The sequence below is a fragment of the Amia ocellicauda genome, chromosome 9 (assembly GCF_036373705.1).
Source record: "Amia ocellicauda isolate fAmiCal2 chromosome 9, fAmiCal2.hap1, whole genome shotgun sequence".
Lineage (NCBI taxonomy): Eukaryota > Metazoa > Chordata > Actinopteri > Amiiformes > Amiidae > Amia > Amia ocellicauda.
This window is the reverse complement of record NC_089858.1, coordinates 37,105,940-37,133,922: the sequence shown is the minus strand read 5'-3', so window position 1 is coordinate 37,133,922 and position 27,983 is coordinate 37,105,940. Positions and strand designations below refer to the sequence as shown.

At 41.7% G+C, this 27,983-nt stretch overlaps 2 protein-coding genes, 1 long non-coding RNA gene and 1 other non-coding gene across 4 annotated transcripts; 1 reads left to right on the top strand and 3 right to left on the bottom strand.

Annotated features, from left to right (window-relative positions):
• Positions 1 to 80: 80 nt before the first annotated feature.
• Positions 81 to 10,658, top strand: tti2 (TELO2 interacting protein 2). Its single transcript, XM_066714381.1, has 8 exons — positions 81 to 188; positions 1,226 to 1,886; positions 2,154 to 2,340; positions 2,829 to 2,921; positions 5,451 to 5,635; positions 6,101 to 6,244; positions 7,752 to 7,914; positions 8,817 to 10,658. The coding sequence occupies exons 2-8, from the start codon at positions 1,240 to 1,242 to the stop codon at positions 8,910 to 8,912; spliced, it is 1,515 nt and encodes a 504-aa protein (XP_066570478.1). The 5' UTR covers positions 81 to 188; positions 1,226 to 1,239; the 3' UTR covers positions 8,913 to 10,658.
• A 1,428-nt stretch (positions 10,659 to 12,086) lies between these two features.
• Positions 12,087 to 14,425, bottom strand: LOC136759400 (uncharacterized). The gene is made up of 2 exons (XR_010820024.1): positions 14,373 to 14,425; positions 12,087 to 14,236 (listed from the first exon to the last, which is right to left on the bottom strand). It is a non-coding gene; the product is annotated as an uncharacterized LOC136759400 (long non-coding RNA).
• Positions 14,426 to 15,496: 1,071 nt separating this feature from the next.
• Positions 15,497 to 21,346, bottom strand: mak16 (MAK16 homolog (S. cerevisiae)). Its single transcript, XM_066714380.1, has 10 exons — positions 20,406 to 21,346; positions 20,114 to 20,163; positions 19,590 to 19,699; positions 19,139 to 19,203; positions 18,408 to 18,559; positions 17,974 to 18,028; positions 17,717 to 17,791; positions 17,319 to 17,429; positions 16,918 to 16,983; positions 15,497 to 16,064 (listed from the first exon to the last, which is right to left on the bottom strand). Exons 1-10 carry the CDS (start codon positions 20,418 to 20,420, stop codon positions 15,822 to 15,824), a joined length of 942 nt encoding a protein of 313 aa, XP_066570477.1. The 5' UTR covers positions 20,421 to 21,346; the 3' UTR covers positions 15,497 to 15,821.
• On the bottom strand, positions 21,267 to 21,368 carry LOC136759528 (small nucleolar RNA U13). Its single transcript, XR_010820051.1, has one exon. It is a non-coding gene; the product is annotated as a small nucleolar RNA U13 (small nucleolar RNA).
• Between the last annotated feature and the right edge of the window lie 6,615 nt (positions 21,369 to 27,983).

Sequence of the window (27,983 nt, the reverse complement as noted above, 5' to 3'; positions counted from 1 at the left end):
GTAACAGTAAAAGTGCATTACTGAAAAGCACAGGGTCTGTTTGAAGGCGCTCTTTGTTTCTCGGCGCAGGCGGAACTATTTTGGTGTTGCGCCGGCAAAGGCGTGTTTTGTGCTGTGGCTGGAGAGGGAAACCAAACATGTAATCTGGTCAGTTACAGCCATCAAATACAACCAGCCAAGCAACACAGGTAACTACTTATTTAGAAACCGTGTAAGTGCAGATGTCGACTACAATTAACCCTTCGCTGTGTGTAACCGTTCGTCATTTTGTTTAAATTGTCCTTTTTATAATTATCACTCAGTTGCCGCCACGAACATTGAATTTAGCGTCTTTATTTGCACGTCTGTGTTGTCCAGCGTTGGTTTATATATTCAGTCTGGATTAGTTCAGAAATATAAAGCTAGGCGATATAATGGTCTCGTAGTTACAAATTGGTCATTTTTTACGCAGAATTATCAGCAGTTCCGGTAATTACATGTATAGAAACGATAGACAGATATGTGCGATTATAAATAATGTAATCTCTATTGCAATCACAAACTGAACTGATAAGTGTGTTCCTTATACATCTCAACTAATCCGACAATGCAAATAGGCTCCAACAATTTTTTTTTTTTAATTATAATTCCTTATGTCACAGAAGGAAATGCACCACAGCACGTTTGAAAGTCAAGGCCATTTAGCTTCCAATACAATATAAGCTCATATCTATGAACAACACTGGGAAACATATAAAATATCAAATTATTGATAATTTAATGCTAATAATAACATGCATACATTTTATTGAATAGTTTGTCAGCTTCCCAAGCTGAACAGTTTAATCTATCCATATTTAACATATTCATATATATATATATATATATATATATATATATATATATATATATATATATATAACAATATTCACTGTGTATGGAGGACAATGCAATTCTTTATTCAATGTAAGGAAATTGGGGGGAAACTGTATTTCTACACCCACAGATTTTTGTTTAAAATCTATAAACTTCCAGTTAAACAAGTACCAGGAGGGTAGTAAACATCCTGTAAAAGCATTGCAAGTTAATGCTAATGGTACTGGTAAAAATGCAGCTGTTTGGAGAGAACTTTAGGATGTGCATGACATTTATTTCATACCCATAATTCCTTGCAGTGCTGTGTTTTCCCCTCTGTCCTGAAATAATATCCTCATTTTTTTCCCCTTCTTCTCTGTATGGGCTGCAGCAGTTTCTTCAATCATGGATCTGACTGGCATTCTGTGCAGCCCTGGGGAAGCCCCCTCCCTGTCTGTGGTGAAGGTCCTCTCCCAGATCCAGGACTTATTCCAAGTGGAGAGCTGCCCGCAAACCAAGGAGGCCATCTTACAGAGCACACAGCACCTGCTCGAAACGGGAGACTGTCACTGGCTGTTCTCTGACTGCTGTGCCAACCAGGATACCAATATAAGGGCGCTATACCTCGACTTCACCAGCACCCTCATCCACTACGCAGCTCTCCCGCTCTGCGACACGGACAGTGGAGAACTGCCCCCCGGCTCGTACGCAGGGATCCCAGAGAAGATGTGCCTCGTCAACCGAGTCTTCCTCTCCCTGCTGAGGCGGCTCGAGGCGGATAAGGGTTTCGTGCCCTGCGACAGGGCAGCCGCTCCTGTGAGAGCTCTGGCCCACAAAGTGACGCCCCTTCTGTTTGTGTTTGCGCTGACCCATTCACAAGACTGGCCGTGGACGAGCTCACAGTCGAAGCAAGAGGCTGCAGAGCTTTTAAACTGCATGATCCGGGCTGCGGGGTGCACGTCTGCCACGGAGCTGCTGTGTGGGCAAGATGGAGGCACCGACGTCGGGATTTTAGGGCCAGTCCTGGAAATATTGAAACCTGATTTGAAAAAGTAAGACCTCGCATGAACTGCTGCTAGATGTGATGGTAATGTGGTAGTGCAGCTGTTGGCAGACATTTCTCACTTATGTTTAAGTTCTAAGTTGTTTTTTGTTGTTTGTTGTTTTAGGGTTCATAACCAAATTGTCCCACCCTGCTCTTTAGGGTTACTCAAAAAATAAATGAATTGAAGAGACAAGCGTTTTAGAGGAGCTAGATGTCGGCCTGTTGGTTTTCTCTGGGCTCTGGGTTACCCGGCTTTTCTTTTGTTTCATGTCAGGGAGCGCTGGAAGCGAAACGAGGCCACAAAGCACGTCTTCTCCTGGACGCTCACCCAGGTGGGCCGGCCCTGGCTGGTGGAGTTCTTGGACTGCGTTTTCCCCCCCTCTCTGCTCATCTCGGATGACTACCGCACTGAAAATAAGGTCCTCGGGGTGCACTGTCTGCGTCATATCATCCACACTGTGGTGAGCTGCCCCTTCTCCTCTCAGACTTTTTGAGATTCCATTAAAACAGGGCTTCCCAGTCCTCTGTTCTTGTTCTGGAGATCTGTCTTCTGTTTTTAGTGTTTACGGCCTGAGAGTGATTACAAATTTGAGTAAAGTATTTTATTAAGGGTTGGCATGATTCATTCGGTGGCCCAGAATTAGGAGCTTAGAAAGCTAGAGGTCTCCTTGACTCTCCCAGGTTTTATATTTGTGGTCAGCCATACTCCAGCTAATTGGATCGGTCCGTTTCATGGTGACCTACAAACTCTGCAGGACTGCTGGTGGCACACCCTGGACGATATGATCTCCATTTCACCTGTTTTTCCCAACCAAGATGGCGTGGTCATTCAACAGAAATGAATATTCACCTAATGCCAATTGTGCAGAGCTGCTTTTCATTTTTTGATAGATTTCTTCTCTGGGTTTTAAAGTCCCAGCTAGCAAGTGACATGTTTCTAATGTTTCAGCCTGCAGCCGATCTGCGCCAGTACAACCGAGCCCAAGTGCTGTACCACGCCCTGTTCAACCACCTCTACACACCTGAGCCACAGCTCATACAGGTAAGCCATAGGCAGGGGACACACTGTGGTTCACTGCCCACTCAGCTAGTAATATGTACCAGTACAAAAAACTATATATATATATATATATATATATATATATAGAGAGAGAGAGAGAGAGAGAGAGAGAGAGAGAGACACTACTGTACGGTAGTGAAGTATGGGGTCCACTCAGTCAACAGGACTACACTAGGTGGGACAAACATCCAATAGAGACCCTGCATGCTGAACTCCATAAAAACATACTGCAGGTGCACAGGAACACACCAAAACATGCATGCAGGGCAGAATTAGGCCGCTTCCCAACCCTCATTAATATAAAGATAAGAGCACTGAAATTCTGGATGCACCTGAAGAAAAGTGAGTCAGACTCACTCCAGTACAAGGCCCTCCAAACCCAAGAGCTCAGCCCTGAAAAGAGCCCCCTGAGTCAGCTGGCCCTGAAGCTCACGGCACTGACCCCCGCTAATACTGCGAACAGAGACCAGCTTCAGGTCAGCACTGCTTACCTGCCCCCAATTAGAGTCAACCAAATCATAAAGATAACCAAAACCTCCTATCTGGAACATTGGAACAATGAAACCAAATCCCAAAGTAAACTGGACTGCTATCGGGCCCTAAACAGAGAATACACTCTGGCAGAGTATCTCTTCACTATCAGAGATACGGAGCAGAGACGGATCCTGACCAAGTACAGGCTCAGTGACCACAGCCTGCCCATAGAGACGGGCCGACACAGGCAGAGCTGGCTGCCCAAAGAGGAGCGGCACTGTGGTCACTGCGAGACAGGAGAGGTCGAGACAGAGATGCACTTCCTCCTCCACTGCAATAAATATGCCAAATTAAGGGACACAATCTTTAATAAATTCATAAATATTACAAAATCATTCTCTGAATTGATAAATGAAAAAAAAATAGCTATCCTCCTGGGGGAGGGACATACAGCCCCCCTGGCCGCCCAATACACTCACCTAAAGGATTATTAGGAACACCTGTTCAATTTCTCATTAATGCAATTATCTAACCAACCAATCACATGGCAGTTGCTTCAATGCATTTAGGGGTGTGGTCCTGGTCAAGACAATCTCCTGAACTCCAAACTGAATGTCTGAATGGGAAAGAAAGGTGATTTAAGCAATTTTGAGCGTGGCATGGTTGTTGGTGCCAGACGGGCCGGTCTGAGTATTTCACAATCTGCTCAGTTACTGGGATTTTCACGCACAACCATTTCTAGGGTTTACAAAGAATGGTGTGAAAAGGGAAAAACATCCAGTATGCGGCAGTCCTGTGGGCGAAAATGCCTTGTTGATGCTAGAGGTCAGAGGAGAATGGGCCGACTGATTCAAGCTGATAGAAGAGCAACTTTGACTGAAATAACCACTCGTTACAACCGAGGTATGCAGCAAAGCATTTGTGAAGCCACAACACGTACAACCTTGAGGCGGATGGGCTACAACAGCAGAAGACCCCACCGGGTACCACTCATTTCCACTACAAATAGGAAAAAGAGGCTACAATTTGCACAAGCTCACCAAAATTGGACAGTTGAAGACTGGAAAAATGTTGCCTGGTCTGATGAGTCTCGATTTCTGTTGAGACATTCAGATGGTAGAGTCAGAATTTGGCATAAACAGAATGAGAACATGGATCCATCATGCCTTGTTACCACTGTGCAGGCTGGTGGTGGTGGTGTAATGGTGTGGGGGATGTTTTCTTGGCACACTTTAGGCCCCTTAGTGCCAATTGGGCATCGTTTAAATGCCACGGCCTACCTGAGCATTGTTTCTGACCATGTCCATCCCTTTATGACCACCATGTACCCATCCTCTGATGGCTACTTCCAGCAGGATAATGCACCATGTCACAAAGGTCGAATCATTTCAAATTGGTTTCTTGAACATGACAATGAGTTCACTGTACTAAACTGGCCCCCACAGTCACCAGATCTCAACCCAATAGAGCATCTTTGGGATGTGGTGGAACGGGAGCTTCGTGCCCTGGATGTGCATCCCACAAATCTCCATCAACTGCAAGACGCTATCCTATCAATATGGGCCAACATTTCTAAAGAATGCTTTCAGCACCTTGTTGAATCAATGCCACGTAGAATGAAGGCAGTTCTGAAGGCGAAAGGGGGTCAAACACAGTATTAGTATGGTGTTCCTAATAATCCTTTAGGTGAGTGTATGTAGCCGCCTGCCACAGCCTGAGGGGCTCACTGTGAAAACATACATGAGCACCAGCTGTAACCTGATAACTGTAAATAAAGTAAATGTACATGTCTATTAAGGTTTTATTTATAAATTATAATGTTACTGTTTCAATTTTTTTTTTTTTTTCTTACCTTTTATTATTTTTCTATGTATGTATGTATATAATATCAACTGCTTTGGCAACACTACGAAACTGTTTGTCATGCCAATAAAGCACCCTTGAATTGAATTGAATTGAATTGAGAGAGAGAGAGAATCATGGTTCCTGTTCTTTATTTTTTTAAATCTGATTCTGTTTCCATCTCACAAATCTCAGGTGGTCCTGCCCTGCTTGTTAGACGTGCTCTCAGTGCTGGAAAAGCCCCCAGAAAACAGGACGGCCCCCCGAAAATCTAATCGGTATGATGTGGTCCTGAGACTGGTCCTCACACAAATGGAAATGGAGCACAAGATCCCTCTGCGCAGGGTTTATGCAAGAAACCTACCTCTCTTCATTGCAAGGTGGGGGACATTTCTAAGAATTTTCATGTATATATTTTAGTTTAACACCTTGTCTTTTTCTGCATTCATTTAATCACTTTTTATTTTGTCAGTTTTTGTTTTTGTAATGCACCACTGTGCCTCAAACCTACTAAATCCAGTATTTAAGCCTCTTAAAAACTTCACCAGCATTACACCAAGGAAAAGAGTTGAAATTAGTTACGTTTAATAAGTAATGACTTCAATTTATTATTTAATAGCTCAGAGGAATGAAAATTGGAAGCTCCCTGAGGCGTGGGTTTAAAGATCTAGTTTTGAAGACGTCAGTGTCATTAGTGAACAGAGGGCATAAAGGATTCAGTTAAAGCACTGTGTCCATGAACTGCACCCAATCTGAAGTGTTCTGTGCTTCATAAACCCCGTAATTATCCTCAGTGTGTGGGAAAACAGCTGTGGTCTGATGTGGTCTTTTTGTTGGTTTCCTAGACTCGGTGTTGTGACGGTGCGCCACCTGAAGAGGTTGGAGCGGGTGATTGTGGGATACCTGGAGGTTTATGATGGACCAGACGAAGAAGCCAGACTGTGTGTCCTGGACGCTCTGGAGAAAACCATTCAACAGGCTTGGACAAGGTAAGGACATATAATACTACTGCAACATAGTAGTGCTGCCCCAAAGGGTACATTTTAACCTTCGAAGATTTGGAACACATTACAGAAGCTTCATTGGTGCTAATGTGCATAGATTTTTTTTTTTTTTTCGCGCTATACAGGTAATCCATATAAACAAAATAAATTATTTTAAACTACAAGGGGTAGGGGGTTATCTCAAACAGTAATCATGTTTTTATTTATTTTTAAGCACACAGTTTACATGTTAACCTTCCAGTAAAAGCCCATTATAATAAACTGTATGTAGGGTTATTCAGGTTAACTTTCATTTGTATTTTATTCAATACAGAATAAGTAGCAAATCGGTGTGAAACTCATGATGAATATACCCCGGTGTTCAGTCACATTGAAAAAGACTGAATGTAGTAAATACTGAAGACACCAGAACACTGTAAACTTAACATCTGGGTTAACTCCCAAGGTTGGCTCCCTTCAGTTCAGAGTTTGTGTCAACATTATATATTTTTCGGTATATAATAATAATAATAATAATAATAATGATGGGTCGATTGCAACAAACTAAACACGGCATAATCTCAAGTGTGCTGCTTTCAGTTCTGTTGAATTGACCTATTAAGCCTAATAAATAACGCATCATTTTAACTTTTGTTAGTTAAACGATCCCGGAGTTTGCTTGTTTCTCTGTGATATACTAATTTTCAGTTGCACAGCTTACATTAAGCTTTTGGGCGTCTTCTGTGCATTTAGAAAAACATTGCAAACAGCAGATGTTTTTCTAAACATTTGTTTTGTTTTATGTTTCCATTATACTGCACAACACCAACACTTTGCTGTAAATATGATGGAAAAAGAAACATAAGAATAACGCTGACTGGACAGTGGCAACTGAGGGTCTTTTTATGACGTTTTTTTAACTTTTTTATATCCATCTAGAAATGGGCAGTATACAAATCTAATGTTTTAATGTAGATAGGCTATGAGGGACATCTGAAGTGTGGTTTAGTATTGTAATGCTTGCGGAGGAGACCCAACTCATCACTGTGGGTGTAACAGCAACTCAGTTTATGTATTATTAGTGCAGCACACACAGGACTCGGGGACTGAACACACACACTGACTCGCTCTTCCGCCTCCCTTCACCATTTACCCCCTCTCCCCTACCCACCGCACCGCCTTTACTCCATTAACCCTTTATTGGGTGCGTTGGCTCTACAGTTGTCAATTTCATTAACAAGAAAAAAATCAATGTGATTGTCACATGACGAACCTTCGAGCGTTCAAACCTTCAAAGACAGCCCTACAACATAGACTGTACACTAGGCTCCTAAAGTGTGTGGGACGAGCATCTCTTCCTAATGGACTCTAACCGAGATTGTGAGCAGGTTGTAATTGTGTTATTATGGACAGCAATGTACTGCGAGAATTGATGGCATTTAATCGGTGAGGGGTTCTTACGCTTTTTCTCAGTGGGTCTCTTGAGTGACTGAATTTCCCTGTGTCCCTGCAGGATGGGCAGCAGGCTGTCCGTGCTGCTGCAGGCATTGCTGAGACTGCTGTGTGACGTGTGCGCAGACCCCGGCCCCACGGCCCCCGCGGTGCAAGAGGAGCTGCTGCGGAGGGCCACGCACTGCCTCACCCTGCTGGACCACTGCTGCCAGGGCCGAGTGACGGTAAGGAGCAGGCCGGAGAGGACTGCTGTGCTTCCGGTTAACACAACTGTGCAGATCCATGACTTATACACCTCTACCCCCAATATAATGTTAATTTGAGTATAACATGGTAAAGCAATAATGGTTTCAAAAGTCAAAAAACACAAAGCCGAGAGCATTTACACATTTTCAAACTTTTGTTCCGATCTTCTGTGCATAAAAAAAGTCTTGTCTGCAAGTCTTAAAGTTATATAGTTGACAGTTGACAACCTTTTCTGTAAGTCAGACCTCCTACCTCCAAATAGTTTTTGAACTAGTTAATAGTTAACAGTTAATTTTACATCAAAATCTACATATAGCAGTGGTTCCCAGCCCTGGCTATGGAGGAGCCTACCCTGCTGGTTTTGGTACAACCAAGCTTTCAATTACTTAATTGAATACCAGAAATGCTCGCAGTTTCACCTGTAATGTGGTAAGATTGTTGGGCTCCCGAGGACTGCATTATGTTGGGGTAGAGGTGTATTTACAACTTACAACTTAGAACATAGTGTTTGATTATGAGATGCAGTAATTGTAATCTGGTTCAGCCACTAGGCGAATGTGGTTTGTTTATCAGCCTTGAAGATGCCATTCCCCCTGCATTACAAGCCAGAACACTTACTGATGATAGAAATTAACCAATTATATTTAAACTTCATTGTTGTCATTTATTAATTAATTCATTCCATTTATTATTCATGCTAATGTTGTATTAACCCAGTGGTTCTCAACCCTGGTCCTGTGGGAGCCCCAATTAAGGTTCAATTAAGTAATTGACAGCTCGATTGGAACAAAAACCAGCAGGTTAGGGGCTCCCACAGGACCAGGGTTGGGGACACCTGTATGACATGGGGGTAGTGCTGACGGTGTTCTGTTGCCCTCAGGTGCTCCTGAAGGAGGTGGACGGCAGTTGTGCACACAGCCGTGTGGTGGAGTGCATCGAGCGCGTCAGACGGGACGCCCCTCCCGACTGTAAATGACTCGACTGTGGCGGCACAGGGAGAAGCCCCAGGACGGCTGAACTTGTCCCGGTAAACTGGGCAGCCTCACACCCAGGGCTGACCCCCTCCAGTCACGCGATCCCGTTCACCTCCTCGCTTGCCATAAAGCACACAACCCCCTTTGAGAGACTCTTCATCAGAACGTCCGGCAGCTCTGTTTACAGCGGGGTTGATGGGGTCACTTAATTAGGAGCGCTCGACACCAGAGACTGGTAGAAGACTGCACTTATAAATGATAAATATTACTGCGGTGTGTGTTTAATATATCTATACACACATATCTATACCGATTGTTATTCAAACCATGGATGGTATACTGTTACAGAGTGTAAACTAAAGTTGATTTAGCAAACACATGCAGTATTTTTATATACAAATAAATACAGATGTGTATTTACAATATTGTATGAATCAGCATCATATCTTTGAAAGATTCCTACATATATTTCTAAACACACAATTTTCAAATTTATTCTGAAGCTGAAATTGACAGACATATCGGTACATAAAATATAAAAGTCTTTCAATTTTTACTTATTGATTTATTTGTATAAAAATATGATGTGCACAATCAATTTGGAGGCAACTGCATGTATGTATATTTTGACAGCTGGAGCCCTGTTTGTTTAAAACTGTTGGGCCCTTACGCCTGCAGGGTGATCCCCTCTTGGTGGAAGTGTTTTCGTTCATTTCACTGAGGGACAGATGTTGGGAATGAATGGAAGCAGACCTGGGACGAAATATAGTTGTTCTAATGTTTAATTTGTGAATAGAACAGTTTACAAAAATATATATTTTAGGTTTTAAGTCGCAAAGTCAACATTATTTACAAATGTTTAAGTATTTATTCCCCAAGTCATATCTGAATGTGTTTAGATCGGAGTAAATCATTAGAAACATTAAACGGCCATCTGACTGGAAGAGGTGTAATTGGTTACAAAGGTTAACCTGCTCTCAGTTTGGGACAATAATTAAGCTTTAATTACTGTTCCATAGTGATAATTTGGGATAAACCCTATTTCAGCTTTTTGTTTTTTGCCCCAGGTCTGGATGGCAAACTGTCCCCAAACCGGTGAGTGAAACTGTAAGGTGTGGTTTGAATGCAGTGACGGTGAGGGAAAATACAAGGGTGTGAACGTGTTCCCTGTTGTAGCTGAGCTTGAAAGAAGTGTGTCTGCTGTCGCGTGGGTGTAGCTAATGCATTCAGAAGTAGATGGTGTTTGTTTTGTTTTTTTGTTGTTGTTAAGTTATTGTTTTGTAAAGCTGGTGTGCAGTAAATAAGGATTCGTGGGAGGTATGAGGCGTGTGAAACTGAAAGCTGCTGGAAGTCGTACCCTAGTGTGCGGCTTGCGGGGGCAGGTGGCGTCTGCAGCGACAATGGTGTCTTTTAAGTGCTGCCAGGGCGCAGATGGTAAAGGACTGAATGGGAGAGAGATTGTAGGAGTGGTGTGGTCCCGCATGGGCTGTATTGTAAAGGCACGTTGTCGGGAGCTGTGGAGTCCAGGGTGTCAGGGTACGGGGGGTAGATTTTTTTTGTTTTTCTGGGTTTTTGTTTGCTTGTGCTCTGATTGGACAGAGAAGGGTTGGTGGTAATGGAAGAAAATAATGATGAATGTCCATGTATGTATCTTTGTATCTATGTGTGAACATTTCTATATATCTGCCTACTTAAATCTACATTCATGCTGATGATTATTAAAGTCATTTAACTAGCCTTTATCCAAGGCGACTGGCACGGATTTACACTTTTTTTTTGCACGCATGGCAGCACTACTATACAAAACTGATGTACACGTGACAGTGAACGCCATTCAGATATAAGCAGGGATCCGACGGTGTGAGGGTGTAATGTAAACAGAGGTGTCTCGAGGAGGCGTCTTGGGCAGCTCCATCCGCCACTGTGGGGCAGAGAGAGGAGATGGTGGGAGCCCGGGCAGTTGGACGCCTGAGGGGAGGCAGGAGTAATCTGCCGGTAGAAGAGGATCGCAGAGGGGCTAGAGGGGATATTGGCTGGACGTTGGAAGGAGCAGCTCGGTGCAGAGAGCAGCAGGTAAGGATCAGGGTCTTGAATTGGATACGGGCAGTGCTAGGAGGCTGGTGTGGTGAACTGACGGATGGGAGACTGCAGATGAGAAAGCACAGGGGTGTATTGAGGAAGGCCACTGTAGAGAGACATTGGAGGGCTGGGCAGGGCGAGCCGGAGGGATTGAGGACTGTACTAATGCAAGTGCTATATGGGGATTGGGAGTTACTGGTTAGGGGGAGGGAGGTGTGGCAGTTTTTACAGACTTGTGTGGGAAAACTGAGGAAGCCAGCAGGGAAGGAAAGAGCCTGGTTGCTGTGGTAGAAGACCTTAGTTTCGGTGTTAGAGTTGTATGTCCTTTTCCCCCATTTTATGCAATAAATATGTTGCTGCACTTTAGTTTTAATTTCATAGGTTGATGAACAGAGTGGTTGTAGCAGCGGACTGGATTATTGTTTCCTTTCCACTCCCTCTATTCCCCGAGTGGCATCTGTGCATTTGTAAATTGACCAGGTGTATTACCCCCCCAGGTTGCTGCTGTTGTGGTGTGTAATGGGAGGTGAAAGCCTGAGAGATGGGTGTGTGTTTTAACAGTAGTGTTTGTCTTGGTAGGTGGCAGAGCTCCAGGTGAGGGTGGCAGGCAGGGGTGTGCTGTTATAATGCAGTGGTGATGTGACTGATGGTTCTCTCTTGTCTTTCAGGTTGGCAGTGTTTCAGTCTGGAGCATCATGGTAATGTTTTGAATTGTCAATAAAGAGTATTTGACAGCTGTTCCTGAAGCATTTGTGGCCTTGACCTATTGTTTGTGTTGGGGGAACTGTGGGGTGACCTTAAACCTCCAACCCTTATCCTTTGAGATCTAATCTTCGACCCAGTGTGTGATTTGTTGGACTTATGGGTTGAGCTTCTCCCCTCTGAACTCTGACCTTTACCCTTTAAACTCTAACCTTTGACCTTTTGCCTTGCTGGAACTATGGGGGTGACTTATACCCATTTAAATCTGATCTTTGACCTGTAATTAAACTGAGTACCACCTCTATCTTGTTCTAGCACCACACACTCACACTCACACTCTTCAGCCTCTCTGGGCCCCACCCAGGACCAGCATAATCAACACATCACACCTCTACTTTGCACTGACACTTTATTTCAAAACCAACTGCAGTTGTTACAGGTCCACCTGCAGCACTGTTACCAGCAGAAGGCGCTCCTCCTTAGCAGCACTTGTCTCATCACACCAGCTGTGGCCTCTGCATCCCTGTGCCCTGCACTCCTCAGTCACCTGAAACAAGAAACATTAGCCTCCAAAACAAGCCTGCCAGCACACCCCCATTCAGACAATTACAGGTTACAGAAGCATTTGCATTACTACAAAAAGTGCATTAATACAACATTCAAATTAATCATGAGTACAATTTAAGAATGACAAAAGTGCAGTTCATAAAAATACATCCTTGTTCAAAGAGGTAACAAGTGTGGACAGCTAAAGGGAGAGGGAACAGAAGAAAGCAAGTAACAACTGGAGAGCTAGCATAGTTAAATAAAGTGCAACATTACAGGAGTGCTGAACAGCTCAGGAGAATAAGCTGTTAATTACAAGCACAGTCTAAACAAATGTGTCTTGAGTAATTGTGCAAGGTACAAAAGGATTAACACTGCATTTAAAACACTGCGATGTGCAACATAGTAATACCATGAATAACCAGTCTCTAATCAAGATATAACAGTAACACCTACAGTTAAATTCACTACAGTACTTGTTTGTTAGACTGATTCTAAAAATGTCCAGTATACTCCTTTAAAGGGGAAACAAAATCAACCAATATCTTAACCTTCTTAACCCCAGGACACAAACCATATGCTATGAATCTATACTCCATACACCTTATGCCAGTAAATAGGATTTTGCAACTAGAATTATTATTATTTATTTAGTGGCAGACTGGCACCCTTATAAGCACAATACAAAGTGCAAAAATACAGTACAGTTCAAGGCATAAAACATTACAAATTCAAATTTATAAATTACAGTGCAATCCAAACCATAATACATTTTACACATTTCAATTTACACAAGTGAATACAATATATAAGTCTTACATCCTTTATTGTAAAAGCCAAATGCAGACAAGATGTTAGGTCACATTCAAGATGAAGGGAGCTATTAGGTTATTGTAGTCCTACTGTAGTACAGTAATTTTGTACAGTATTTAAAAGTACTGTAGTATTTCCTGCAATTACTATTTTTTTTAAATAAATGTATATACATGTTTCTACAGTAATGGACGGGGGGTCATTTACTATACGTGGCAAAAATTGTGTTTTTACAGTATCACCAACGTTTAAATCTACCGTATTTATTTTCAAAAAGCAATGAATGACACATAGCATTGTTTAACTCCAGTTCAAACAGAAATAACAATGTGCTTAATATGCAAGCCTACATTCACACTTAAAAAGAGAATCTACAGCAGTCTTCTGCTTTGGATGTGTTGGGCTTCATTTATCAAACCTCTCACAGCACATTTGGTTGTATTCTCCTTTTGGCCTTTGTGTTTTGTGGTTTAATGAAGTCGCCCATGCTTTACATGGGTTAAATGCTGTGTCTTCAGCTTTTTTCAGAAGAGTGACGGCTGTGTCCGGACAGCGTATGCAAAGCCTGGCGAGCAGGTAGCGGAGACGGTGGTGCAGAATGATTGACAGCTGACACGGCATCGTCGCTGACAGCACTATAGCTGCCCTGTTCAATTCGTCCTGGTACAGAGTGGCATCCATAACTTGCACTTCTGTTTTTGGCATGATCTTCACATGCAAGAAACAGTTCTGGACTGTCACAGGTACATTGGTCAGCCGTTTGGGATGATGGGTTGTTGCATTGTGCATTCACTGTGCAAACAAGCTCGCTGTCCGGCATGCGTGCACAGTATTTGGCGTAGAGATCCACATTAAAGTGTGTAAGGCGTCGGGGGTTTGGGGATTTCAGTTTGTCTGTGCATCTGCATTCGCGCACAGGACCACAGTAACTCTGCCCTTCATTTTCCGTCTCCCCTTCGTCAGGTTACTGCTTGACAGGGAACGATCCGGTTGCAACCTGTACAAAAAGTCCTGTTTCATCCATGTTATAAACGTCACTGGGATCGTACGGTGCAGTCACTTCAAGGGATTTAGTTCTGTCGTCTGACAGGGTGGTTAGATTGACGGCTGCACTTTCACCCGTTTCGACCTGCTGTGCGTGCTTGTGCGTAGCGTGAGAAACTACACAGCGCCTGCCTAATTTTCCCTGATAATACAAACCAACATCTAAAGTTAAAATTAAAATAAATCAGTGCTTTTCCGAGGTGAGCTACAACGCACAAACATTCATTTACACTCTCCCGCAAGCGCAAAGTTAAGGAGATCAAACAAACGCAACTTACCTGCGTTTCCCAGCAAGACCTGCGCGTCTCTCACCTGCCCGCTCTCATCTGCGCACGGATCCGGAAACGTATTTATGGTAATCAACCGGAAATACGCACATTCTTCCGGACACACGTCATGTGCGATCTTTCTGCGTCACTGTCAATGTTTTTTAATCCCACTCTCATGACTCTACATTTACCCCATACTATGATTATGAGCATATATATACATACATACACATATACAGCTCTGGAGACAATTAAGATACCACTTAACATTGATTTCTGAACTTGGAGTGGTCTCTTAATTGTTTCCAGAGCTGTATATATTATTTTGGTATTGTGTTTTAAACAATATAGTTGTAATAATGATAAGAAGTATACTAGTGGAGCAGCTACTATGCAATTCCAATACAAACATTTACTATTATATTTTGGTCATACATCAGTCCAAGGTGGTTTCCATACATGGTTCACAGAATCATCCATGTTATTATATTTATTAGCTGATACCCTTATTGAGGGTGATTTACACCAGTTACAATATATCACATTATTTATACATACAATTGCCCATTTATACAGATGGGGTTTTATCTTAGTACAGTGCATTGCTTAAGGATACAACAGCAGTGTCCCCCTCCTGGGATTGAACCCACAACCCACTGCTGCTGCCCATATGGCATTCCACCCCACAAACACTGGAACATTTGCAGGTCTAACCCACACTGGAATCGGCATCTTACGGCTTCCTCTCCATCCACGTGTCTCATATGCAGCCACTGGATTTGAAAACAAGTCACCGGGTATGACCCCGATAAAACTCAAGAGCATAAGGACTAATCTTACCACCTTCCTTTGCCTCCTTAAGACAGGGCTGTGCAGACACATATAGACCATTCTAGTCTTCTGCAATACCTTGGTTTTATTCACTTTAATGTGTAGATCTTTCATAGTATACACAAGATACTGTGTGATTATGCATCCATGCAAGATGCCCTTGGCTAAAAGAATTGCTAAATAACATTATTTCTGATATATACAAATGTAGAAATGATATTTACCAAATTATATACAGTAACAAAGTAACCCAAACCATTAAGATGGGAGATAAACCCTCAAAAATGACACAGATACAAATATTTGAATTAAAAAAAAAGTTTTATGCCAGATACCTTGTACATCCATTTACTACACATTTAGCGCATCTCAGAATGAACGCAGTCCAGACAATAGAAGTCGACTTAAGCTTGTCCATGTAGCTACACAATATTCACCACTGAAAATGCAGGGATATTACAGTAGAGAACAGTCCATCTCCTGGCCTTGGTGTTTATATTTGGAGGTGCTTTCATTAAATAAAAAACGGTCACAGAAGTCAGCTATAATAGGCACTGCTGATGAGGGGAATCTGAATGATTGCAGTCTTCAATAACCTTGCTTTCACAGTCTTTACAGAAGGGGGTTCTATGTGGCTTTCTCCTTGGCCACGGGCTCCGTTTCTTGCTCGTACTCGATCTCCACGTAGGCTCTCTTCCTCCTGAAAGGTCCTTTCAGAGGCATCTTGCCCTTTGACTTCTTCCTAGCAGAGGCCGCCCCCTCCGTCTCCATCTCCTCCTCCTCCTCGGATTCTAGCTCGGACTCTTCCTCCGCACTTGATTCCTCCTCTTCCTCCTCCTCATCACTGCTGGCCTTCAGTTTGTTCATTTCCTGCAAAATAATTAAAATATATACAGATGTCCCCTTAGGTCTTCAGAACTAACTTAAGATTGTATTATGTTTTGAACTGCAGTGTATTATTGCATTTTGTATTGCTCTGGATAAGGGCATCTGCCAACAAATAAATAATAATAATAATAATAATAATGTGACTGCCACCATTATGTTTACAAATAAGACTCCTATTGTAAATTAAAATACGTTGAGTCATCAAAGTGGTTCTATTTTCAAAAGCTGGGACCCTTGTGACACATTTATAGAAGGTGGTGAATAAATCAGAATATGCTGTACTGTTTTTTTCACCCATTTTGTTTACCCCTGCCTCCTCTCCCCAAGGGAGTGTAGATTAATCCACAAACTGCATATATTTCATGATTACTGTAGCAGATACTTATATATCCCTCTCAAACAGTAAAATGTGGCAGAAGTGCTTTGTTAACAGATCAAAACTTTAACAATCACTTCTCCAAGTAAGTGAATATGTGAATGTAGCCCCTGGAAGCACTTTCAAGTTTATGTCCCATTATACAAAGTCCCCATTGGGGATAAGCAATCAAGACTGAATGAACACATCATTATCTCCAAGTCTGAAGCAGTGTTCCAGTGATGACTATTAGGCAGCTTGAAGGCTCTGCAACATCATTATACTGGTTCAAGCAGTGGCTGTTTCCAGGAAGCTGTGTGCTTTGAGCAGACATTACTCTGATCAGCTGTAATCAGGAAGTTCTCTCGTCTCTGGTTTTAAAGCAGCAATTTCCATCTGCTTGAGATTTCTGTGCAAATGCTTCTAATGCACACGGGCGATTTGGAGTCTCATTCAAAGCAGATTGTGTTGTGATTTTACCTCAAAGTCACTCAGGTCACTCTCTTCTACCTCGTCGTCTGCCACAAACTCTCGCTTTCCAACATCCTGTGGAGAAAAGCTAATGAATAGACCCTTGACCAAAATAATGCAGGGTTTTCTCTGCTGTGTGAGAAGGTAAAATGTCCGGCTTCTCCAGGAATCGAGAGAAAATAACCTTGTTTCAACCAAGAATAAAACTCGTAGAGAACCTGAACGGTAATCTAAGGTACAGTTAAAAACATCTAGATTATTTAATAAGATGTGAAGTATATCATTTATATTGGAATCACAAAACCAATTGAAAACAGTGAGGATAATATTCTACAGAAAAAATACATTGATTTCTATGATCGATAGATGGATAGATAGATAGATAGATAGAGACATGGAAGCAGCCTCACCTCGTCGTCCACCTCCTCCTCTCCCTCTGAGGAATCCGTCTCACTCTCGGCATCCTGTCCCTCCAGAGCTTTGTCAAACGCGTGGACTGGGAAATTGTAGATGTCTCCATACTGAAACATGCGAGCAACATCACCGGTTATGCCTGCTGTACCTCACCTAGCTCTGCGTTGACGACACCGCGAAATAAAAGCAGGAACGTTCGCTTATACCCCCTTGCCCTTTCAAAGTCCTCTTGTGGACCAAATGTTGAGACGAACAATATCCTTAATGGCAGCCATGTTAAAACACAAAGGTAACTAGGTCACAAGAGCCATAAACACACTGCATCGAAGGGGAAGTGGTTCAGCCGTTTCCAATAAGGTCCTTCATTTCAAGACTGAAGAGAAAGTGTTCTTACCGTTCCCTGTTTCAGTCTTTCCAGCAGCTCCTTCTCGATGGCGTTCTCCAGCTGAGCAGCCACCAGGGCTTTCTCCTGCAACACGACATGGACAAACATTTACATCCTGACGTGTGTTTAAATATTTTTTCACTACATCAAGTATAGTAACATACTTCCAGCGTGTTCACCCAATGCTTGATACCTCCCTGATATCAATTTGCTAAAGGCAGCCCAAGTTAAGTGCAATATATGTAAAACATAAAAGAGCAGTTTACCTCTCTTCTTTTTTCTCTCCTCTCTACTTTTCTACTGAGAGGAACAAGTTTCCTCCTGGAAACAAAAACAAACACAAAAGTTCCATATTAAGAACAATACACATGAATTCCCCTATTAGCACAAAAAATTTATGCATACACCTGTATCAGAGTGCCCTGATCAATATGAATGCATGCATTCAGGGGAGACTTGTTACTCCTTGAAAACAAGTAAACCTATAGGTAGCTGTTAAAAAGTAAGACTTGTCAATTATGTATTCATTGGTAAACCATCTCTGTTTTTAATGCACTTGCCAATTTCAGAAATAGACCCGTTATTGGTTTTGCAAAATCACTTCTTTAAACCTGCTTCAGAATGGTTTGCCTCATTTAAAACTACATTTAATTTGCCACGTATATGTGGTTTGTGGAGCGATTCGATCAGGAACACTTACTGCCGTTTGAGGGTGAGCTTGCGGATTCGGATGAGGTACTGGGTGATCTTGGTGAAGCGCTGCTTACACTTGTGTCTGAGGAAGCGAGGCCAGTAGATGAGGTTTTCGTCAATCTGTTCTAGAGCTTTCTCGTAGTTTTTGCTCAGTTTTACCTGCAGAAAGAGGTTTAAAAATCTTTAAAGACCACAAAATACTGGGCTGTGTGGTCTTCATTTCACCCCAGCGGTTAACACAACTTAACTCAGGGTTGGCAAATGTGTTCCCCAGGCTGTTGCCTTAGCTTTTGACTATTGCTCCAGCCCTCACAGGTTTCAATTGGTCTAATTGCATGATGGATTTATTACAAGAGAATTAATTTATCATATCACTTAAAGGCTGCAGAAGGTCCTGTGGGTAATTAATCTCCAGGATGGATGCAGAGTCAGATTTCAAAAATTAAATGTTAATATTTTAAATACACCCAATAAAAAAAACTATGAGATAACTTTTAATTTAAAACTGCATTTGCTATGCCTGTCTTAACTGAATTTATGTAAGTCTTCTCCCAGGTTCTTATGCTGATGCTGTCCATTTCATTGTTGCTTAACACAATTATGTATATAAAAATCCTAAATATACAGAAGTTGTACTGATAAAGCGTTAATGCTGCTGGGGTGACCTGAACACTGATGCATTAACACAGAGTCATAACCAGCCTTAAAAAAGCACTATATCTATACAGCAATACAGACCTTCTCCCACATTCTGGCGGGGAAAGCCGCTCTCTCGATCACCTTCATGTACAGGAAACACTGGCCTGTCAACAGAGGGTAAAGACAGAAAAGAGGGTCAAGTCAAGCTTACACAAGAGATCACCTTCATCTCTACGAAACCTTTTCTACAAAGAACAAACTCCAAATTGACACCTATTGCTTTCGCACTGAATAACTTTTGGACCATTGTGAGACAGAAACCTCTATGAAAGGAAAATGCACATATTTACATCAAAGTACTAAAGAGACCAAAACAAAATATTATGATGATGATGATGATGAAAAAGCTGAGTCCACCAAATGTGTTACTCTGAGTACTATGCGTTTAGAAATAGACATACTGTGCGGGCAAATGGGAGTCGGCCTTTTCTGCAAAATGTTTCGAAACCACACAGAATTGAGCCGTGAGGAGCAGGGGTGTAAACTGTACCTTTCTCTTCTCTGATCGTAGCATACTGACTGTTTGACAGCGGGCATGAGGACCGGTTACAAACACCAGTGATGTTGTATTCATTCCGGCAAAAATTCTGATTCTTTGTTCTACAGGACAAAAAGGGAAACAAATACATACAAAGGTCTATATTGAGCTATAATTATTATACATTTGTTAGCAAACGAAAGTGGTCACAAAAGTATATATATTAGAGAAGGTGCTAAATGAGTACACTATTTATCAACATGTCCTAATTAAATTAAACTGAAAGGAAACACAGTAATGGTGTAATAGATAGTCTAATAGTAGTGTGTGCTGTAGAGACAGATCAGGCACAGAAGTACAGACACCGTTACAGGATCCATCTGCAGTGCAATCCATCATCATACAAAGTTTGCTCGTTCGCTTATAATAACCCGAGACAACACCAGCTCAAGCGATCAGTGTTTTCCTTTTTAATTACTCTTGAATTATTCTTTTTTAATTACAGGACAAACATAGACAACTGAAGACGCACTTACTTGACTTTGTAGGAGCAGAACTGCTTGTTCCCAATGATGTCCCAAATTACCTACAATGAGACCCAGGTGTTTGAAAACACTGTTATAGAACACAATAACACACAAGGAAAATAAACATTTCCATTTTTGTTTGTTGTTTAGGTCGAGATCACAAAGCCCCCGAGACACTATCCCTCGCGTTTAAAGACGTCAGGAGATCAAACTCCTCATCTGAAATCAGGCATAAAAAACTATGGCCACCCCGGCGCTGTATCTTTACATCTAAAGCCATGTTGCGAAACGGGGTACTTACGTCGTCGTGCTGCATTTTGCCTCTCTTTTTGAAACGACACTCGCCGCGTTTTTAAAAAGCCTGTATATAGTCAGTAAAGTGTAAATGTGTGAAACGTGCTCTCCGGCCTGGATGTGGCACACGTGAAATCAGGAAGCGGCCATGCTGGGAAGGGTCTTCCCACGGCCTCGAGAAGTCTCGCGAGAGTTCGGCGTAAAAAAGGTGGCTACTGACGTCCTGAACGAGAATAGGATTTGCAAGACAGACGCACTTTCTTATCATAAATACCTGCCTTTCTTTCTGTTCGGCAGTTGGCTTTTGTATTGCATTGTTTCATTAAGTCATTTTATTCATATTTCTATCATTTTTAAACATGATATCAGCAACACCCTCAAATATAGCAGCTATGGGATAAAAGCATGAAATGCATTAGAAGACTAACCCTTTTTTTTTTTTTTTTAAACATGCAATCTAGACCAAATTATGCCTAATATAAATGGATTTAATGTATTCTTGCACAGCTTCCGTCATTATTAGCTGCCAAGCAAGCCCTTATGCCATCCAAATCACTGGTTATTGCAACATGCGTCCTATCCGTTTTTATCAGCCTCCATTGCGCCTGTATTAGTACAATTCATGCGCACCCACGTTAAACATGGGCATATATTACCTTATATTTAAAACAGAATGAAATAAACAACACAAATAGCTGTCTGCTCAGTCTAACAGGATTAATGTGATTACTTGAGCCATAGCAACGACATAGAACACGGAATTCGATAGAATCCGAATCTTACAAAGTAAATGTGAAATCTAAATTAACACGATTAAACAGAAACCAGGATCGACCCAGTTCCTTCCCTGTGTCCACAAGCGGCTCAAGATCAGACGGGTCATGTGTCGAGCGTAACAAGAGGGCTGGGCGACACATCTCACGCATCACACGTGATGCACCCAATCATCACTTGCTTGAACCAGAAGGATCAGCGCACACACGCCATCGCACAGCTGGCTATTTGTAGTGTGTGCTGTCCAAGCGACGGTGTCAATTCATGGGTATTAGTGCGATTTCAGACATAGACAGAAACTGCGGCTTCTCAACAGGGATTGTGTGTTTTATTCCTGGAAAATGTAGGTTATGCATGGGAAATGTTTGAACTGGTAAGATCTTGCGGCACCGAGCTAATATATTCAGTACCATGGCCTTCTGGGAGAGTTTCATTGGCTGTTTGCTGTCTCGGACATTAGGGACGAGTGTACAGTATGAAATGAAAGCTATTTTGGTGTCTGACACTAATAATAATAATAATAATAATAATATAATTATCTATGGAGGATATCTGTGGAGGACAACATGTTCTCCAACAGATAAAAGCACTAGAGCCAACAAACATACAAGTAGTTCTACACAACAGTGCTATGTAAGCATACCAGATCAAGGCACTTTATTTATTACTTTTATTAAAACCATTACAATTCACACACACTATAGTTGTTAAATCTCTCATGCATCAATACCAGTCACCATTGTAAATGATACCTTTAGATTTAGTCAGATATCTGCTTTGGGGAAAGTTATAAACCAGTGTTTCATACAGTTTGGGAAGATCTGTCCTTCGTGTGTATGTTTTATTTCAATGGTATTTTTAATAATGCACACTTTTGTTGTTATCATTATTGTTGTATATACATGTTTATAATCAAAGAGGAAAAGCAAAACAAACTAAAGTCCTTTAAGACATTTAAAGACATATTGTCATGGTTAATAATAGTAGTAGTACAGTAGTATAGTATTCTTGTTGTGCATTTCCATATATATATATATATATATATATATATATATATAGTATTAGTATTAGTATTATTATTAATGTATTTATTTGTTTGTTTGTTTGTTTCTTTATTTGTTTATTTATCCAGGGCAACTTACAAAATATAAGAGCAATACAAAAGTGCAATAATACAGTACAGTTCAAGGCATAATGCAATTCCAAATTCCAAATTGCACAAGTGTATAGGAAAATATATAAGTATATATAAGTATGATGAGAACATTAAATACAGTTAGGTCCATAAATATTTGGACAGTGACACAATTGTCATCATTTTGGCTCTGTATGCCACCACAATGGATTTGAAAGGAAACAATCAAGAGTACTTTAAGTGTAGACTTTCATCTTTAATTTGAGGGCAGTTACATCTAAAATGGGTGAACGGTGTAGGAATTACACCCATTTTTATATGTGGTCCCCCAGTTTTAGGGGCTCAAAAGTATTTGGACAAACTAACATAATCATGAATTAAATTGTGAGTTTCAATACTTAGTGGCAAATCCGTTGCAGTCAATGACTGCCTGAAGTCTGGAACCCATAGACATCATGAGATGCTGGGTTTCTTCTCTGGTGATGCTCTGCCAGGCCTGCACTGCAGCTGTCTTTAGTTCCTGCTTGTTCTTCGTGCGTTTTTCCTTCAGTTTTGCCTTCAGCAAGTGAAATGCTGCTCAATTGGATTCAGGTCAGGTGATTGACTTGGCCATTGCAGAACAGTCCACTTCTTCACCTTAAAAAAGTCTTGGGTTGCTTTCGCAGTATGCTGCGGGTCATTGTCCATCTGCACTGTGAAGCGCCGTCCAATGAGTTTTGAAGCATTTGCCTGAATCTGAGCAGATAATATACCCCTAAACACTTCACAATTCATCCTGCTGCTTTTGTCAGCAGTCACATCATCAATAAATATAAGGGAACCAGTTCCCTTGGCAGACATACATGCCCATGCCATAACATGCTTCACAGATGAGGTGGTATGCTTCGGATCATGAGCAGTTCCTGCCCTTCTCCATACTCTTCTCTTCCCATCATTCTGGTACAAGCTGATCTTTGTCTCATGTGTCCATAGGATGTTGTTCCAGAACTGTACAGGGTTCTTTAGATGTTTTTTGGCAAACTCTAATCTGGTCTTCCTTGTTTCCTGTTTCCATCTTGTTGTAAACCCTCTGTATTTACTCTGGTCTTCTCTTGATTGTTGACTTTGACACAGATACACCTACCTCCTGGAGGGTGTTCTTGATCTGGCCAACTGTTGTCAAGGGGTTTTTCTTCACCAGGGAATGAATTCTTCTGTCATCCACCACAGTTGTTTTCCGTGGTCTTCCGGGCCTTTTGGTGTTCCTGAGCTCACCAGTGCATTATTTATTTTTAAGAATATACCAAATAGTTGATTTGGCCACACCTAATGTTTTTGCTCTCTCTCTGATTGGCAAAACTGAAGCAAAACGCCCCAAGAACAAGCAGGAACTAAAGACTGCTGCAGTGCAGGCCTGGCAGAGAATCACCAGGGAAGAAACCCAGCATCTGGTGATGTCTATGGGTTCCAGACTTCAGGAAGTCATTGACTGCAAAGGATTTGCCACCAAGTATTGAAACTCACAATTTAATTCATGATTATGTTAGTTTGTCCAATTACTTTTGAGCCCCTAAAGTTGGGGGACCACATATAAAAATGGGTTTAATTCCTACACCATTCACCCAATTTGGATGTAGATACCCTCAAATTAAAGATGAAAGTCTACACTTAAATCACATCTTGATTGTTTCCTTTCAAATCCATTTAGCCAAAATGATGACAAATGTGTAATTGTGCAAATATTTATGGACCTAACTGTAAGTGCAAAGGAGAGCTGATACACAGTAGGTAGGTAGATATTGCTCCCAGATAGTCGGTGCTAAAAGTAAAACGTCTGTCTACTATGTATGCTAAAAACTTTTCAGTTGCATAGATAATACACACTTATTAACTGAAGGCTTATTTCTACCCCTTATTAGCTTCATGGGACATGGAGTGAAATGTCAGTCTCTACAGGGGTCTTCTGGTTTGAAGGTCAAAGCACAGAGGGAATATTACATGAGCCCTTTCAAACCGCACACTGAAAAAGCTCACAGTCAATTTAGTGCAGAACTATCAATAATTACTTATTTTACCCCCCATGTTTGCCACTTTAATGGAAAATTGGATAGGGGGTTATTTATTTATTTTATCATATGCACTTTTTTCGAAGACAGACAAATGAATCATTATATGGTTTGTCCTTGGGGGGGGTTAAAAGTACAAAATGTAAGCATTTTTGTTTTGTGAAATTACATGTAGTGGCCACCAGACGGCGCCAGATGCCTTTGCATTTAAATAAAGTCAACTTAAAGAATACAGTTTGTCCTTGTGTTCATTGTTTCCCCTGACTTTAGATAGTATATGTGTAAAAAATAAGGAAATACATCACTTTAAGGTTAAATATGTTTTAATTGAAAAGAAACAAAAGTGGACTAATGTGAACAGTGAATAATCCAGGGATCAGATGCATAAAGAATGTACAGAAGTCTGATTTATTGTCATCTCAATGTCATCGGTTTTGTGAAAATTACTGTTTCCATAAGTCAATTGATTCCTGTAGCCACTTCCACCGTAACCTACGAACAATCCAAATAATTGTATGTTGCTAGGCTGCAAGGCACTTATCCTTTTGTAATAAGGATATATGTGGGGTAATAACCTGAGTTACAAGAAAAGGCAAGCTAGATAAAGCCACCACTAAACAGCGGACACAATTCCCTCGTATTGATTGCAATGGCTTGTTGATGACATCTCTATTCCATTATATATATTCCACTGCGTCCTGTATTCATCGTGAGCAGCTTGCATTGTGAGAATCAACAAACTCGTTAAAGCTGATTGCTTTTAAGATTGTGTGAGAATCGCAGGCTTTGACTCATGGCACTTGGAAAACCTCACTCCTGTAGTTCGACATTTAAAGGAGAAAGAAAAATAATGGGGGGTAGGCCTTTATTACTAGACTGCTGAGTGTCGATTTTTAAAAGGCTCCGCTTGACATAGTGTTGCTCTGAACCAGTGCCGGTCTGGGAGAAGTACAGCATTAAAATGAAATGCTGATTTTTTTTTTTTTTAAGAAAATTAAATATCACTGTCACACAGCAAGCTTGCAAATTCTCCTCTGACACATCCTCGTCCTAATCCTTTTAGACCCAGCTGCGTCGAATCCAGACTTTGTAGGTCAAGGCACTTCTGGTTTTGATTCCTCCTCCTAATTAGTTAATTACGAACTGAACCAATTGAACCAGAGTCTAGTACAAGGCAAATATTTACAGAGACACTCACTGGACTCCCTGGAGGACTGGACTTTAAGAACAATGAGGCAGTGAATATATTCCTTTCATTAACATTACTTGTAACAGCTTATTCCCCCCAACACACACCAAGACAGAGACAGACGCATGCTAATGCTTGCAAGGCACAAGAAACCATTGACATAGCAACCAATTAAGCACCTGGGAACATGCTGTTCTCCTGTAGGGGTTTGCTGAGCATGCATTGTTACAAGACAAAGCACAAAGTGAAAACAGAAGACTTTTTTATTATTATTCTGATTATAACAGCTATGGGGCATTTATCCACTGCAGGGTACTAACAAAGTGAGTCCTTTGTGATGTGTTCAGATATTTCCAAACATCACAGCATTGCGGTATGTAATGAACTTGAAATAGGTCATAGGTCAGAGGGGAGAAATAAGGTCATCTTGGCTTTTTCAGTTATGTCATCTACAGCTTCAGGGAGTTGCTCTTCAGAAAGAGTGTGGCATATCTCAAGGTCTTGACCTGAACATTATAGTCATTCAAGTTTGAATTAAAGATGCATAGAGCAAAATGCTATAAGGCCTGGCCGGCCTGCCTGCAACTACTACCCGCCGCTCCAGCTCATCCAGAACTCTGCGGCTCGTCTGGTATTCTCTCTGCCCGATTCGCACACGCTACTCCACTGCTCCGCTCCCTCCACTGGCTCCCGCCACTGACCCTCACCTACCGCTGTCTCGACCACACTGCACCAAGCTACCTTCAGACACTCGTCTCCCCATACATCCCCTCCAGACCACTGTGTTCCTCCAGTGCCAGAGTCCGGTCCCGGACCTTCTTTCGGCAATTACTTACAGACTGTACTTGTAATTTAGTAATTTATTCTCCTATACAGTGCATCCGGAAAGTATTCACAGCGCTTCTCTTTTTCCACATTTTGTTATGGTACAGCCTTATTCCAAAATTGATTAAATTCATTATTTTCCTCTAAATTCTACGAACAATACCCCATAATGACAACGTGAAAGAAGTTTGTTTTTTATTTTTAATAAATTTGCAAAGATTTCAAAAAAAAAAAAAAAAAAAAAAACACATGTACATAAGTATTGACAGCCTTTGCTCAATACTTTGTTGAAGCACCTTTGGCACCAATTACATCCTCAAGTCTTTTTGAGCATGATGCTACAAGTTTGGCACACCTATTTTTGGGCAGTTTTCACCATTCTTCTCTGCAGGACCTCTCTCAAGCTCCATCAGGTTGGATGGGGGAGCGTCGGTGCACAGCCATTTTCAGATCTCTCCAGAGATGTTCAATCGGGTTCAAGTCTGGGCTCTGGCTGGGCCACTCAAGGACATTCACAGAGTTGTCCTGTAGCCACTCCTTTGTTATCTTGGCTGTGTGCTTAGGGTCATTGTACTGTTGGAAGATGAACCGTCGCCCCAGTCTGAGGTCCAGAGAACTCTGGAGCAGGTTTTCATCAAGGATGTCTCTGTAGATTGCTGCATTCATCTTTCCCTCGATCCTGACTAGTCTCTCAGTTCCTGCCGCTGAAAAACATCCCCACAGCATGATGCTGCCACCACCATGCTTCACTGTAGGGATGGTATTGGCCAGGTGATGAGCGGTGCCTGGTTTCCTCCAGACATGAGGTCAATCTTTGTTTCATCAGACCAGATCATTTTGTTTCTCATGGTCTGAGAGTCCTTCAGGTGCCTTTTGGAAAACTCCAGGCGGGCTGTCATGTGCCTTTTACTGAGGAGTGGCTTCCGTCTTCTGGTTGTTCTTCTGGAAGGTTCTCCTCTCTCCAGAGACACGCTGGAGCTCTGTCAGAGTGACCATCGGGTTCTTGCTCACCTCCCTGACTAAGGCCCTTCTCCCCCGATCGCTCAGTTTGGCCAGGCGGCCAGCTCTAGGAAGAGTCCTGGTGGTTCCAAACTCCTTCCATTTACGGATGATGGAGGCCACTGTGCTCATTGGGACCTTCAATGCTGCAGAAATTTTTCTGTACCCTTCCCCAGATCTGTGCCTCGATACAGTCCTGTCTCGGCGGTCTACAGACAATTCCTTGGACTTCATGGCTTGGTTTGTGCTCTGACATGCACTGTTAACTGTGGGACCTTATATAGACAGGTGTGTGCCTTTTCAAATCATGTCCAATCAACTGAATTGACCACAGGTGGACTCCAATCAAGTTGTAGCAACATCTCAAGGATGATCAGTGGAAACAGGATGCACCTGAGCTCAATTTTGCGTGTCATGGCAAAGGCTGTGAATACTTATGTACATGTGCTTTTTTTGTTTTTTATTTTTAATAAATTTGCAAAGATTTCAAACAAACTTCTTTCACGTTGTCATTATGGGGTATTGTTTGTAGAATTTTGAGGAAAATAATGAATTTAATCAATTTTGGAATAAGGCTGTAACATAACAAAATGTGGAAAAAGTGAAGCGCTGTGAATA

Coding starts and splice junctions, on each gene's coding strand:
- tti2 (XM_066714381.1), top strand. CDS start 1,240: ATGGATCTGACTGGCATTCTGTGCAGCCCTGGGGAAGCCCCCTCCCTG. Junction 1,887..2,153: donor TTGAAACCTGATTTGAAAAA/GTAAGACCTCGC, acceptor GTTTCATGTCAG/GGAGCGCTGGAAGCGAAACG. Junction 5,636..6,100: donor CTACCTCTCTTCATTGCAAG/GTGGGGGACATT, acceptor TTGGTTTCCTAG/ACTCGGTGTTGTGACGGTGC.
- mak16 (XM_066714380.1), bottom strand. Junction 19,204..19,589: donor TACGATCAGAGAAGAGAAAG/GTACAGTTTACA, acceptor CTCTGTTGACAG/GCCAGTGTTTCCTGTACATG. Junction 17,430..17,716: donor AAAGACTGAAACAGGGAACG/GTAAGAACACTT, acceptor CGCATGTTTCAG/TATGGAGACATCTACAATTT.